The 14,185-nt window shown below is 41.7% G+C and overlaps 1 protein-coding gene across 3 annotated transcripts in view; it reads right to left on the bottom strand.

Moving 5' to 3' along the window:
• Nucleotides 1-14,185, bottom strand: part of EGFR (epidermal growth factor receptor) — a 217,702-nt gene that overhangs the window by 41,713 nt on the left and 161,804 nt on the right. For all 3 annotated transcript variants that reach the window (XM_055414809.2, XM_055414810.2, XM_088831867.1), the window contains exons 14-16: nucleotides 12,632-12,722; nucleotides 11,075-11,232; nucleotides 1,752-1,790 (exon numbers count right to left, since the gene is read on the bottom strand). In XM_055414809.2, the coding sequence (XP_055270784.1) occupies nucleotides 1,752-1,790; nucleotides 11,075-11,232; nucleotides 12,632-12,722 (288 nt within the window). The remainder of the gene's footprint in view (nucleotides 1-1,751; nucleotides 1,791-11,074; nucleotides 11,233-12,631; nucleotides 12,723-14,185) is intronic.

The raw sequence follows: 14,185 nt of genomic DNA, 5'->3' as shown, positions 1-14,185 counted from the left end.
GGAGCCTGGTGGGCTGTCGTCTATGGGGTCGCACAGAGTCAGACACGACTGAAGCGACTTAGCAGCAGCAACTCAAAAAATGGCTCAGAGTCAGTCATGCTTTCCACACAAATTTGTGTGTCTCCCCTGGGTGTCTCCACTCTTTAGAAGCACACCCTCCCCATGTGATATCTGCTGGCCAGGCTGGACGGAGGGACCTTTCAAAACTGTGGAGACTGCTTGAGGGATCCTGGACTTATAACGTGGGATGAGAACCGCGTGAAGTGCTGTATGAATGTGTGGAGGGGCAAGGCAGGGACAGGATTTCCACACAGAGCAGAGCTCTCATAGATAAGTGACGGCATTCTGCAGTCCCCCCCGCCCCGCCCCCTTCCCCCAGCAGGGGAGAGCAAACACCCAAAACTCACTGGGGAAAGAACTGTATGAATGAGTAGATTCTGATTTTAGAATCTTTATAAAGCTATTGTTTTTCAAGCACCTGGGCCATCTGAGCTTCTGGCAAACTTCGTGTTTTCAGGCAGTTAATGAATATCAAAGAATAATTAGCAGCACAATTTACACACAAAAAATGTGCCAGCATTCTTACAGCTTTCTCCTGTCAAATGTACTTTATATGAATAGTACTTAGAACACATTCTTCTTAGCACATACAGAAGTCCTGTCTTGAGTTATACTATTCTCCTAGTTAATGTAGTTTGAATGGGTTTTTACTATTTTGAAGGGGACGTTGAAAGGTAAAAGTAATAATTTGTACAGAGTATATGTTCCACGGATAGTAAGGGCGAGTGAAAAGAGAAGAACAAATTGAAAGAATGAATATAACAAAGGTCACTGACTGGTGTGAGGGTGGGGATATGACGGAAACCTCATTGCTAAGATACTGACTGCAGCATGTCCAGAGAGGCTGAAGCTTGCTGGTGTCCTCATGGCTCAAGTGAAAGGGGCATAAAAGGCAACCTTTGTCCTTGAGAAACTTCCCTATTTGTCCTTAATGTTTCACTTGATAGTAGAAGGGATCGGTTATCTTGGCTAATTCTTGGGCCAGAGACTGAGCTGACTGATGCGGAGGAAAGTTGTTGAGTGAGGAGTTTTGTAAACATTAGTAGAGATGGTAGAGGTGCCTGGATATTTGGCTAGTGTTTGGGGGTATCTGATGGGTGTCTTGTGTATAATTCTGATTCCATGACAGATATTATTAATTGATAATGTTATTCTTTCCTGATGAGTCTGAATAGAAAGTCTCAATTCTGCTTTTCTCTGTGTAGCATTTCAGGCAATGATGGCAAACAGATTACAACTGAAATGCTGAAGGAAGTCATGTGTTTAGAAAAGGAAGTAAGGGGAGAAATCCCCACAGTTGGAGCTCTGTCATCAAACAGAAAGGTCATTCAAACACAAGTTGATGGTCAACTGGATTAGCGAGGAAAGAGAAGAGAAGCTGGAAGAGAAGACACATCCAATAATACTGTGACCCATGGAGCAATGACGAGTTGTATAGAAAGAGAAGCACCAGGTGGTGAGGCTGGCTCTGATGCCCTGTGTCACTATCCCATCCCTGGGACACAGCCAGTAATGCAGGCAGGGTGGGTTCTGCTGGGAATGCCCAGTTTGGCCTGGGGAGAAGTGAGAACCTGCTAGGGCTAAGGGGAGTTGCAAAAGTGAGAAAGCATTACCCTTGCCCACAGAACTATTGGTTGTTTCTGGTCAGGTCACACAGTGACACACTTACACACACAGAATGTCACACTTACCCATTTGCTGCACAGCCTTCGAGACCTGGCCCTACACAGCTGTAGGAATTGAAAGATAAAGACACATTTCAATCATTTTATCATTTTTTCTTGGAGAATTTTTATTAAATCATGAGATGACGTGTGTCAAATTACTTTTATATCATTAGAATCACAATGTGTCATTTATCATGCATTTATTAATTTGTTCATTCACTCAGCAAGTAGTTTTGAGTGTCCAGTTTGCAATAGGGATTGAACACAGTAGGCAGCTTCTGGTCTTTGTTATTGAAATGTTTTCATGTCTTACTTTTGACAGAGGTTCAGGTGCCTTACAGCTGGCTCTAGAACATCCATGGGGGCAGGAGGTGGAGGGAGCTGAGATCAGAACCATTTCCTGGGCCACACTGATTAAGGTGGGGGCAGGCAAGTGACAACGTGCATCTCAGGGTAGGGAAATGAGGATGATGTCAGACCCGGAAAGCCAGAAACTGGCTTCACCCACCCACTTCCACACAACTAAGATGTCGTACATGAAGCATAGATAGCATTTGTCTTAACGTGTCCCCTCAGCAGCTGGGTTCCCATTTTGGGGGGCACCACCATCTGCTATTCTGATTACAGGATGATGGATGAAAAGGCAGAACAAGTTGGTTTTGAAGTACAGCAACATTTGTCAAAGCAAGACTGAATATTCAATAGCAAGATTGAATATTCCAGTTCAATGGAAAAGACTGACATTCTTGACTGGGGGAAAGATGAAGAAGTCCCGTTCAGGTATAGAGGATTTGTGCTTGTTTGATGCACACTGCCATATGGTTCTAACCATTTTCTGTCTCATTCAAAGGGCTCTCATCTCTGCACTGTACTCCTCTTGGTCTTGAGGGTCTAAGACCTCGTTTCCATGGTGTCAGACAATGTAGTTTTGGCCCTGCAAGCTTACAGACTTTCCTCCCTACACCAGACACAGGCTTCTCCTTTTCTCATAATCTATTATCTCCTAGGAAAACCATAATCGTCAAAGACAAAAAAATATCTGCTAAGGATGAACAGTATGAAAAGGAAAAAGATATGACACTGAAGGATGAACGCCCCAGGTTGGTAGGTGCCCATTATGCTACTGGAGAAGAGTGGAGAAATAACACCAGAAAGAATAAAAAGACAGAGACAAAGCAAAAAAACCACCCAGTTGTGGATGTGACTGGTGATGGTAGTAAAGTCCGATGCTGTAAAAAGCAGTATTGCACAGGAACCTGGAATGTCAGGTCCATGATTCAAGGTAAATTGAAAGTGGTCAAACAGGAGATGGCAAGAGTGAACATCGACATTTTAGGAATCAGTGAACTAAAATGGACTGGAATGGGTGAATGTAATTCAGGTGATCAATATATCTATAACTGTGGGCAAGAATCCCTTAGAAGAAATGGAGTAGCCCTCCCAGTCAACAAGAGAGTCCAAAATGCACTACTTGGGTGCAATCTCAAAAATGACAGAATGATCTCTGTTCGTTTCTAAGACAAACCATTCAATATCACAGTAATCCAAGTCTATGCCCCAACCAGTAATGCTGAAGAAGCTGAAGCTGAATGGCTCTATGAAGACCTATAAGTCCTTCTACAACTAACACCCAAAAAAGATGTCCTTTTCATTATAGGGGACTGGAATGCAACTATAGGAAGTCAAGAGATACCTGGAGTAACAGGCCAAGTTTGGTCTTGGATTAAAAAATGAAGCAGGGAAAAGGCTAACAGAGTTTTGCCAAGAGAGTGCACTGGTCATAGCAAGCACTCCCTCTCCCTCTCCCAGGAACACATGAGACTAGACTCTACACGTGGACATCACCAAATGGTCAATACCAAAATCATACTGATTATATTCTTTGCAGCCAAAGATGGAGAAGCTCTATACAGTCAGAAAAAAACAGGACTGGGAGCTGACTGTGGCTCAGATCATGAACTTCTTATTGCCAAATTCATACTTAAATTGAAGAAAGGAGGGGAAACCACTAGACCATTCAGGTATGACCTAAATCAAATCCCTAATGATTATACAGTGGAAGTGACAAATAGATTCAAGGGATTAGATCTGATAGACAAGAGTACCTGAAGAACTATGGACAGAAGTTCATGACATTGAACAGGAGGCAGTGATCAAGACCATCCTCAAGAAAAAGAAAGGCAAAGAGGCAAAATGGTTGCCTGAGGAGGCCTTAGAGAATAGTTAGAAAAGAAGAAAAGTGAAAGGCAAAGGAGTAAAGTAAAGATATACCCATTTGAATGCAGAGTTCCAAAGAATAGCAAGGAGAGATAAAAGCCTTCCTCAGTGATTAATGCAAAGAGACAGAGGAAAACAATAGAATGGAAAAAATAGAGATCTCTTCAAGAAAATTAAAGATACCAAGGGAACATTTCATGCAAAGATGGGCACAGTGAAATACAGAAATCGTATGGACCTAACAGAAGCAGAAGATATTATGATGAGGTGGCAAGAATACATAGAACTATACAAAAAAGATCTTCATGATCCAGATGACTTTGATGGTGTGATAACTCACCTAGACATCCTGGAATGCAAAGTCAAGTGGGCCTTAGGAAGGATCATTACAAACAAAGCTAGTGGAAGTGATGGAATTCCAGCTGAGCTATTTCAAATCCTAAAAGATGAAGATGTTAAAGTGCTGCCCTCAATATGACAGCAAATCTGGAAAACTCACAGTGGCCACAGGACTGGTAAAGGACAGTTTCCATTCCAATCCCAAAGAAAGGCAATGGCAAAGAATGTTCTAAGTACCGTACAATTGCACTTGTCTCATCCACTAGCAAAGTAATGCTCAAAATTCTCCAAGCCCGGCTTCAACATTATGTGAACCGTGAACTTCCAGATGTTCAAGCTGGATTTAGAAAAGGCAGAGGAACCAGAGATCAAATTGCCAACATCCACTAGATCATTGAAAAAGCAAGAGAGTTCGAGAAAAACATCTAATTCTGCTTTGCTGACTATGAAAAGGCTTTAACTGTGTGGATCAGTAACAGATCAACAAACTGGAAAATTCTTAAAAAGATGGGAATACCAGATCACCTTACCTGCCTCCTGAGAGATCTGTATGCAGGTCAAGAAACAATAGTTAGAACTGGACATGGAACAACAGACTGACAGACTGGTTCCAAATGGGGAGAGAAGTACATCAAGGTTATATATTGTCATCCTGCTTATTTAACTTCTATGCAGAGTACATCATGCTGAATGCCAGGTTGGATGAAGCACAAGCTGGAATCAAGATTTCCAGGAGAAATATCAAAAACCTCAGATACACAGATGACACCACCCTTTTGGCAGAAAGTGAAGAAGAACTAAAGAACCTCTTGATGAAAGTGAAAGAGGAGAGCGAAAAAGTTGGCTTAAAGCTCAACATTCAGAAAACTAAGATCATGGCACCCAGTTGCATCTTCATGGCAGATAGATGGGGAAACAATGGAAACAGTGAAAGACTTTATTCTTTTGGGCTCTAAAATCACTGCAATGGTGACTACAGCCAAGAAATTAAAAGATGCTTGCCCCTTGGAAGGAAAGCTCTGACCAACCTAGACAGTATATTAAAAAGCAGAGACATTACTTTGACAACAAAGGTCTGTCTAGTCAAAGCTATGGTTTTTGCAGTAGTCATGTATGGATGTGAGAGCTGGACTATAAAGAAGCTGAGCGCTGAGGAATTGATGCTTTTGAATCGTGGTGTTGGAGAAAACTCTTGAGTCCCTTAGACTACAAGGAGATGAAACCGTCCAGCCTATGGGAAATCAGTCCTGAATATTCATTTGAAGGACTAATGCTGAAGCCGAAACTCCACTACTTTGGCCACCTGATGTGAAGAACTGACTCATTTGAAAAGATTCTGATGCTGGGAAAGATTGGGGGCAGGGGGAGAAGGGGACGACTGAGGATGAGATGGTTGGATGGCATCACCGACTCGATGGACATGAGTTTGAGTGAACTCCGGAAGTTGGTGATAGACAAGGAAACCTGGTGTGCTGCAGTCCATAGGGTTGGAAAGAGTTGGACACGACTGAGCGACTGAACTGAACTGAATGGATGACCACTGGTAAATTTAAACCCTACTCAAAATATCCCTCCTTACTAGTGTCTTTATATTTTCCCATTATGCTTGTCAGTCTCCAGAAAGTAACAAAACGGGAACTCTATGAAGACTCTGATGATGGGAAGGATTGGGAGCAGGAGGAGAAGGGGACGACAGAGAATGAGATGGCTGGATGGCATCCCCGACTCGATGGACATGAGTTTGAGTCAATTCTGGGAGTTTGTGATGGACAGGGAGGCCTGGTGTGCTGTGATTCATGGGGTTGCAAAGAGTCGGACACAACTGAGCAACTGAACTGAACTGAACTGAACTGAATGCAAAGTGGTGCAAACTGGAACTGCAAACTTTGGACAAGAAGCGGGTTTCATGCAGCTTTTGAAAGTGCTGCTGGGAAACCTATGGGGTTCTAGCAAAAAGTTATTGACAAGAGAGAACTCACAGTGAGAGCTCAGCCAGTTTACATTTGAAGGGCTGATGGACGAGGACAGTGACAGGACAGGTGTGGTAAGAGGGGATGATCTGAGTATCAGAGGATTAAGAGGTCCATGAGAAAGCTGATGGTGCCTTCCAAAAGTCTACAGAAATGACTGTCGAATATCAGGCAAAAGAGGCTGCATCATGCTATCATTTAATTTAGTCAGAAAAATTACTGCTTGTCTGTCTCTCATTTATTATTTTTTGTTACACGTAATTAAAATTAGCAGAATTTTATATTATTTACTTTTTTGGCTTAAAATTTCAAAGAAACCTTTCCCTGATACCTTATTATAAAATATGGTTCCATTCAACAGTGGATGGGCTTTAAGTTTCCTGACCCATTCCCTGGGGTAACCAGACCTGCCCTGTGGGAAGAGGATGGCTTCTTGAAGCAGGTATGCTCCCATAACCTGGGCTCTGTTACTGCACACTAATGACTCCAGAGCCTCAGTGTTCCTTTAACAATACAAATGGAAGAGCAGTGAGCTCGCTCTGAGACATCAATGAGACCATCTGTTTGATGATGCTGTATACATCACAGACACACTATAAAAGATATGTTTTCTTATTTCCCCTTATCTTATCAATATTTCTCCATATTTAAAAAATTAAACCCATTTTTTGTCAAGTAATTCTTTTGGATGAAGGTACAGATAGTAATAATAAGATTACATAAAACTGCATGCTTTTCTATCAGTGATACATGTTCACAGACACATACATAAATAGTTATCTCCAAAAAATAGGAAAAACATATTTTAATGGGTAATATAATTCTATTTAAGAGAATCTGTTCCAAAATTCCTTATTATGGAGAAATATGAAAAAAATAGATTGAGTGAGAAACTAGCAAACTATCATTTATATCATGCTTTGAAGAGTTTACAGATTACTCAATATAACAGCATGCTGATATACCCAAAGGGAAAAATATGAAAAATCTTAAAATTGCTGCCAAGGAGGGGTCTGGTAAAATTCAAAATTCATTCTGGATTAACAAAAATAGTTCAAAAGTAGGAATAACTGTAGATAACTCTAGATAACTGTTTCTTTAACAAGATAGTAACTCACAGTAATAGCAAATAATGTTAATGGTGATTTATTATAGCCATTCCCCGGAGAAGGCAATGGCAAGCCACTCCAGTACTCTTGCCTAGAAAATCGCACAGACAGAGGAGCCTGGTAGGCTGCAGTCCATGGGGTCGCTACTAGTCGGACGCGACTGAGCGACTTCACTTTCAGTTTTCACTTTCACACATTGGAGAAGGAAATGGCAACCCACTCCAGTGTTCTTGCCTGGAGAATCCCAGGGACGGCGGAGCCTGGTTGGCTGCCATCTATGGGGTCGCACAGAGTCGGACACGACTGAAGCGACTTAGCAGTAGCAGCAGCAGCATAGCCATTCCCACAATCATCAGATAAAAAAACTCTGATATCCACTACCATTGTATCTGATATTATTCTAGAAATTCTGGCCTTTGTAATATGATTTGAAATTTTTGGAAAAAAGATGAAGATACCATTACTGGAGACAATATGATTGTTTTCCCGGAAACTTCAAGACCATGAACTAAAACATTAATTTCAAAGGAAGTTATACCATTGAATACCATCAATATGAGATGACTATACACCTCCACCAAAACAATCAAAAGTTATCTTATATATTAGAAATAATAAAGTAGAAGATATACTCTAAGTAAGGACCATTTCACAATAGCAAATGTAATACAAACAGAACATGAAAGGACAAAACAGTAAAACTTTACTGACATATAAAAAAGAATGTGAATTTATGAAGAAATTATCATTTCCTGACTGGAAATACAAAATATTATAAAAATGTTAGCCCTAGTCAAATTAACTAACTGGTTTTAGTGGCGATTTTGGGTGTTAAACATGGTAAAATACTCCAGGTCACTTGGAACACACCAATAGGCTAGACTAATATTAGAGGGGGAAGACAATCACATGTAAACCACATAGGAGATGCTTAGGCTTCCTACTTGTTGCTGGGATTACTCTTCAGTCACCCAGGACTGAAACTCCTGGACCACAGGGTCATGGAAAGATGGTGCCCTTCCACTTACCCCTGTAACAGCTGAAACTGTAAATGATGGAAATTGATCAGAGCACATGTCATTTCCAAATCACTTGTCTCCAGGCCCAGACTCCTCCATATTTGCTGTTGTTCAGTCACTTAGTTGCCTCTGACTCTTTGTGACTCTATGGACTGCATAATACCAGGCTTATCTGTCCTTCACTATCTCTTGAGTAGGGAATGCCATCCAACCATCTCATCCTCTGTCACCCCTTTCTCCTCCTGCCCTCAATCTTCCCCAGCATCAGGGTCTTTTCCAATGGGTTGGCTCTTTGCAACTGGTGGCCAAAGTATTGGAGGTTCAGCTTCAGCAGCAGTCCTTTCGATGAATATTCAGGATTGATTTCCCTTAGGATTGACTGGTTTGATCTCCTTGCTGTCCAAGGGAATTTCAAGAGTCTTCTCCAACACCACTGTGCAAAAGCATCAATTCTTCAGCACTCAGCCTTCTTTATGGTTCAACTCTCACATCCGTACATGACTACTGGAAAAACAACAGCTTTGACTATATAGACCTGTCAGCAAAGTGATCTCTGCTTTTTCATACACTGTCTAGGTTGGTCATAGCTTTTATTGCAAGGAGCAAGCATCTTTTAATTTCAGGGCTGCAGTCACCGTCTGCAGTGATTTTGGAGCCCAAGAAAATAAAATTTGCCACTCTTTCCATTTTTTCCCTTTCTATTTGCCATGAAATGATGGGGCCAGATGCCATGATCTTCATTTTCTGAATGTTGAGTTTTAAGCCAACTTTTTTACTCTCCTGTTTTACTGTCATCAAGAGGCTCTTTAGTTCCTCTTCCCTTTCTGCCATTAGGGTGGTGCTATCTGCATATTTGAGGTTATTGACATTTCTTCTGGCAATCTTAATTCCAGTGTGAGCTTCATCTAGCCTGGCATTTCACATGATATACTCTGCATGCAAGTTAAATAAGCAGGGTGATGATATACAACCTTGATATATACAACCTTGATGATATACAACCTCCAATTTTGAACCAGTTCATTGTTCCACGTCCAGTTCTAATTGTTGCTTCTTGACCTGCATACAGGTTTCTCAGGAAGTAGGTAAGGTGGTCTGGTATTCCCATCTGTTTAAGAATTTTCCACAGTTTGCTGTGATCCACATAGTCAAAGGCTTTAGTGTAGTCAATGAAGCAGATGTTTTTCTGGAATTCTCTTGCTTTTTCTATGAGCCAGTGGATGTTGGCAATTTGACCTCTGGTTCTTTTGCTTTTTAGCTTGTACATCTGGGAGTTCTTGGTTCATATACTTTTGAAGCCTTGCTTGAAAGATTTTGAGCATTACCTTGCTAGCATGTGAAATGAGTGCAATTGTGCAGTGGTTTGAATATCCTTGGCCATTTTTTTTTTTTTTTGGAAAAACAACTGGAAAACTGACTTTTTCCAGTCCTGTGGCCACTGCTGAGTTTTCCAGATTTGCTGGCATATTGAGTGCAGCACTTTAACAGCATCATCTTTTAGGATCTGAAATCACTTAGCTGAAATTCCATTACCTCCACTAGTTTTGTTCCTAGTGATGCTTCCTAAGGCCCACTTGACTTCACACTCCAGGATGTTTGGCTCTAGGTGAGTGATCACACCATCGTGGTTATCTGGGTCATTAAGACCTTTTTTGTACATACAAATACAGTTAAAATATTAGGACATATTTGGAAAATTTTCAAGACTCTTGATTTTTGGAAGTCTAATGGGAAGGTTCTGCATCCCTTCAGAACACTAGTCATTATCACAATCACAATTACCACCATCACTACCACCAACACTGGCACCACCACTGCTTATGAACATCATAACCACCACCATGGTTATTACAACATCATCAACAGCCCCACGCCTCCTTTTGTGCAATCCTTGATTGAGCATACATGTGTTCCAGGCACCATTTAAGTACATTATGTATATTAATCAAGATCACAGAAATCCTGTGAGCAATGCAGTAGTATCAACCTAATTTACAGATGAGAAAAGTGAGGCGCAGATAGGTTAATACACTTTCGGAAGGCCACACAGCTAGTAAGAGATGGCTCTGGAGAAGAGTAATGATTCTAAATAAGGTTGAGGACTGAGAGATAGAAGGGAATATGAAATATATATGAGAACTCAACTTTTCCTTCTGATTTCTAGAAGTAGTCTAGTTTCATTGCCAAATTTATTATTTTAGTAAACAAGATACAAATGTTCAGAGTGCTTCAGATAATTGTAGTCAAAATAGTTTTAATCTACCTGTTAACAACTAAGCAATCAACTAGGCTTCTTTAAGGAACATTCTAGGCAATGTTATCTTCCATTAATTCTAAAACAATAAGGATTCCCACAGGAATCCCAGTCATCTGGAAAGATGTGTATAAACCTTTGAGGATAGGGTAGGACCTCCATCTTCATCCCCGCTGTCCCTTACTCTTGTTTGGACTTGTTGGCACAGCAGGACAGAGCCCTGGCATGATCCACACCTGGAGATGCTGAGAGGCTCTCTGGTGAGCACTGTTACTTCCCACGAGTGTTTCACTGCTGCTGCCATGGCCGTAGGGCCAGAACACCTGGAGGAACTGACTTTAATATAAACTTCTGTACTTTACTGCCTGGGTAGTTTGGAAAACATTCTCAATTTATGAGTCTGCATTTTCGCTTGCAGACCCAGAGTTCCCTGACTCACCCATAGGTGCAGTTGGGGTGGCACAGGTGACACACATGACTGGCATCTGCAAACTTCCAGATCAGGGTGCCGTTCTCTCCCGCGACTCCAGCAGGGCAGGTCTTGACGCAGTGAGGGCCATCAATGTAGTGGGCGCACTTTACACAGTTGCCTGGTCCCTGCACCGAGGCAGAAAAACCATTTCATAAATAAAATATTTATTTATGTGTCTTTCAGAATGAAGTAACTTTTTACTTAAAATATATATCATGAAAAAAAATCAAACAACGTAGAAATTCTTCAAGTGGACGAATTCTTCTCTGACTGTGTCTTGCCTGATGTGACCACTGTTAACAGGTGAGAATGAAGCCTTCCTGACTTTAAAAGTGTATTGTATATGAAAACATAAAAGAAACTGAACTGTGTGTTTTACTGGATTTTACTTCATACCTTGTGGGCATTTTTCCTTGTTAAAACATTGATTGGTCTACATGTGTATTTACATCCTTATCATTCAGATGGGCTTCCTTGTGAGTCATGCTTGAAGTTGAGGGGCTTCTGTGGGAAGCTGTGCTTGCCAAAGCAAAGCTAAGCAAACCCACACCTGCATTTCGCCAGTGTTGAGAAGGTGGCAAGTGTAAACACAGTGGCTGCATAATTAACTGTGCTGTGCTAAATTTGGTTCTGTTTGTTAAACTTGTCAATACATTAGGACTGCTTGGTTTGCATCCACACACTTCACAAGGGCTGAAGTAAGGTGGGTAGGAAGGGTCTGCCTGTTGGCTAAGCACCCTTATATCTCAAAGACTGAGTGTTCTTCAGAGCGAGAACAATCAGATGACTTAATCAATCAATATCACCAATTATTTTATTTCACTGATGGAAAGTTAACCCAACACTAACCTAAAAACCAGTGGTTTACTGTGTAACCAACTATTTTGGCAGCTTGTACCTCAAAACCTTATCATCATCTGTCTGATTCAGAGAACTTCTGAAAAACATTTTCCATCAGTAGATTTAGATATGACTTTTGAAGTTCAAATCCAAACAGAGCTCCTCATATAAGTCATACCGAGAATTAACAACAGGAACACATTGGTGTGAGAGGGAGCTTAATTCTCACTCACTCCCTAAAATATTCCTGAACATGTAGATATGAAACTGAAGTTTGAAAATTTTTCTATGTGATTTAAAAAACCTTCAAATAACTATAAACTAATGTTAAATAAGAATGTGGTAACGTTTGATTAAGATGATAAAGCAATGGTGGCAGATGTCAGGAACAGTGAAGGCTGGTTGTCAGTGTACCCTGTTCATAGTGCCCTGATCTGTGGTCTGAGACCAGGCGTCACTACGTGCGTCTGGGGGTTGGACAGAGAAGATGAATGCTCGAGCCAGGCAGGCCACACGCCGACTTCCCCTCAGTCACAGCCCCTGATGGCTGTGAGACGGGGCGGGACGGGCTCGAGTGTGAGGAGTGGGCTGGATGGCGGTCTAGCAGCCACAGGGTGATGGTGGTGGGTCATCCTTGTCGTTCTGCAGCTGATGCATGGGGGTAACATCAAACATGCTCCTTACGCGTCCAGTGCAGGTCACATTCATGTCCTGCGGCAGGCATTCTGGATGGCACTGCACACACTCGGAGTTCTCCACGAACTCCCTGGGCTCTCTGACAAGAGGAAGACAGGAAACTGGTCAGCGCCATCCCTACAGACCCTGCTTCCAAATGCTGTCTGGGTTCACCTGTCTGAGGTTTGGGTAACACCAATCACCTCTCTTAGAAAGACAAAACAATTTTATGTAAAAGTCAAATGTCTGGGAAACTAGGACTATACTGTAATATAATAAAGTGATTCTGTCAGCTGAATCTTTAGTCATCTCCTAGGACAAAGCATAAGTTTCATTTATAATCAAAACAGCTTTTCTACATTTTTTTCTACAGGCACAGTCTCTGAATATTAGATAAGCCAACACATGGGAGAAAAGAAGATAATAGTCCTTAAAAGGCACCCCCTCCTATATCAGATTTATGGATATTTAAGTTAAGCTGCAAAGAAATAGTTAAAATAGTCCAGGTAATGAGACCAATACCTGGGAAAGGGAAAGAGAGCTATTAATGTTTCCTTAATGGTTATTATTAAAGACAGTAAGAATGGAACACAGGTATGAAATATTTTGCTTGGACTGTTTTAACTATTCCTCAAAAATGGATAGATTGGGATTTCCCTGGTGGTAAAGTGGAGAGAAATCTGCCTGCCAATGAAAGGGACATGGGTTCAATCCCTGATCTGGGAAGATTCCACATGGCACAGAGCAACTAAGCCCATGAGCCACAACTATTGAGCCTGCATGCTACAACTACTGAAGTTGGTGCACCTAGAGCCTGTGCTCTGCAACAAGAAAAGCCACCGTAGTGAGAAGCTGAGCAGCACAACGAGAAAGCAGCCCCCACTCTGCAACTAGAGAAAGCCCGTGTGCAACAGTGAAGACCCAGTGCAGTCAAAAATTAAATAAGTAAATAATTAATTACTTGAAAAGCTGATGTTTGATTGAAAAGACATGGTAGATGTGGGCAGCTCTTAAGACTACTGGTAGTTAACTAAGCAGTGAACAAGAAATGTTCACACCCAAAGATATGTTTCATGAGTCCTCTCAGGCAGTCAGCATGAGTTAAACCAAACGAGCCACATGACTTTTCCTTGTGCTGCTTCTTGGGTCACCACACCCACTATAGGGGCTAGTTTTGCAAACAGAGAAGGTGCTGCTGGACACCAGGATTCTCTAATGGGAAGACCCAGGCACCACTGCCAAGGCTATTTTAATTACCTTGTTGCTTCAAAGAGAAAAGTGTTGAAAGTGTTAGTTTTGTCCAACTCTTTGCGATCCCATGGATTGTAGCCTACCAGGCTCCTCTGTTCATGGGATTCTCCAGGCAAGAATACTGGAATGGGTAGCCATTCCCTTCTCCAGGGGATCTTCCTGACCCAGGGATCGAACCCGGGTCTACCACACTGGCAAATTCTTTACCATCTGAGCCACTGGGGAAGCCCCTTCAAAGAGACCTGAACACTGAAAACATGAGCTTAGCATCTGTTTGCAGCTGTAAGGATTGCACCAATATTTCTTATTGAA

The sequence above is a fragment of the Moschus berezovskii genome, chromosome 24 (assembly GCF_049115385.1).
Source record: "Moschus berezovskii isolate FMDL1 chromosome 24, NW_MosBer_1.0, whole genome shotgun sequence".
In the NCBI taxonomy this organism is placed as follows: domain Eukaryota; kingdom Metazoa; phylum Chordata; class Mammalia; order Artiodactyla; family Moschidae; genus Moschus; species Moschus berezovskii.
Note: the sequence above shows the minus strand (reverse complement) of the source record. Positions and strands in the feature narration are given on the sequence as shown.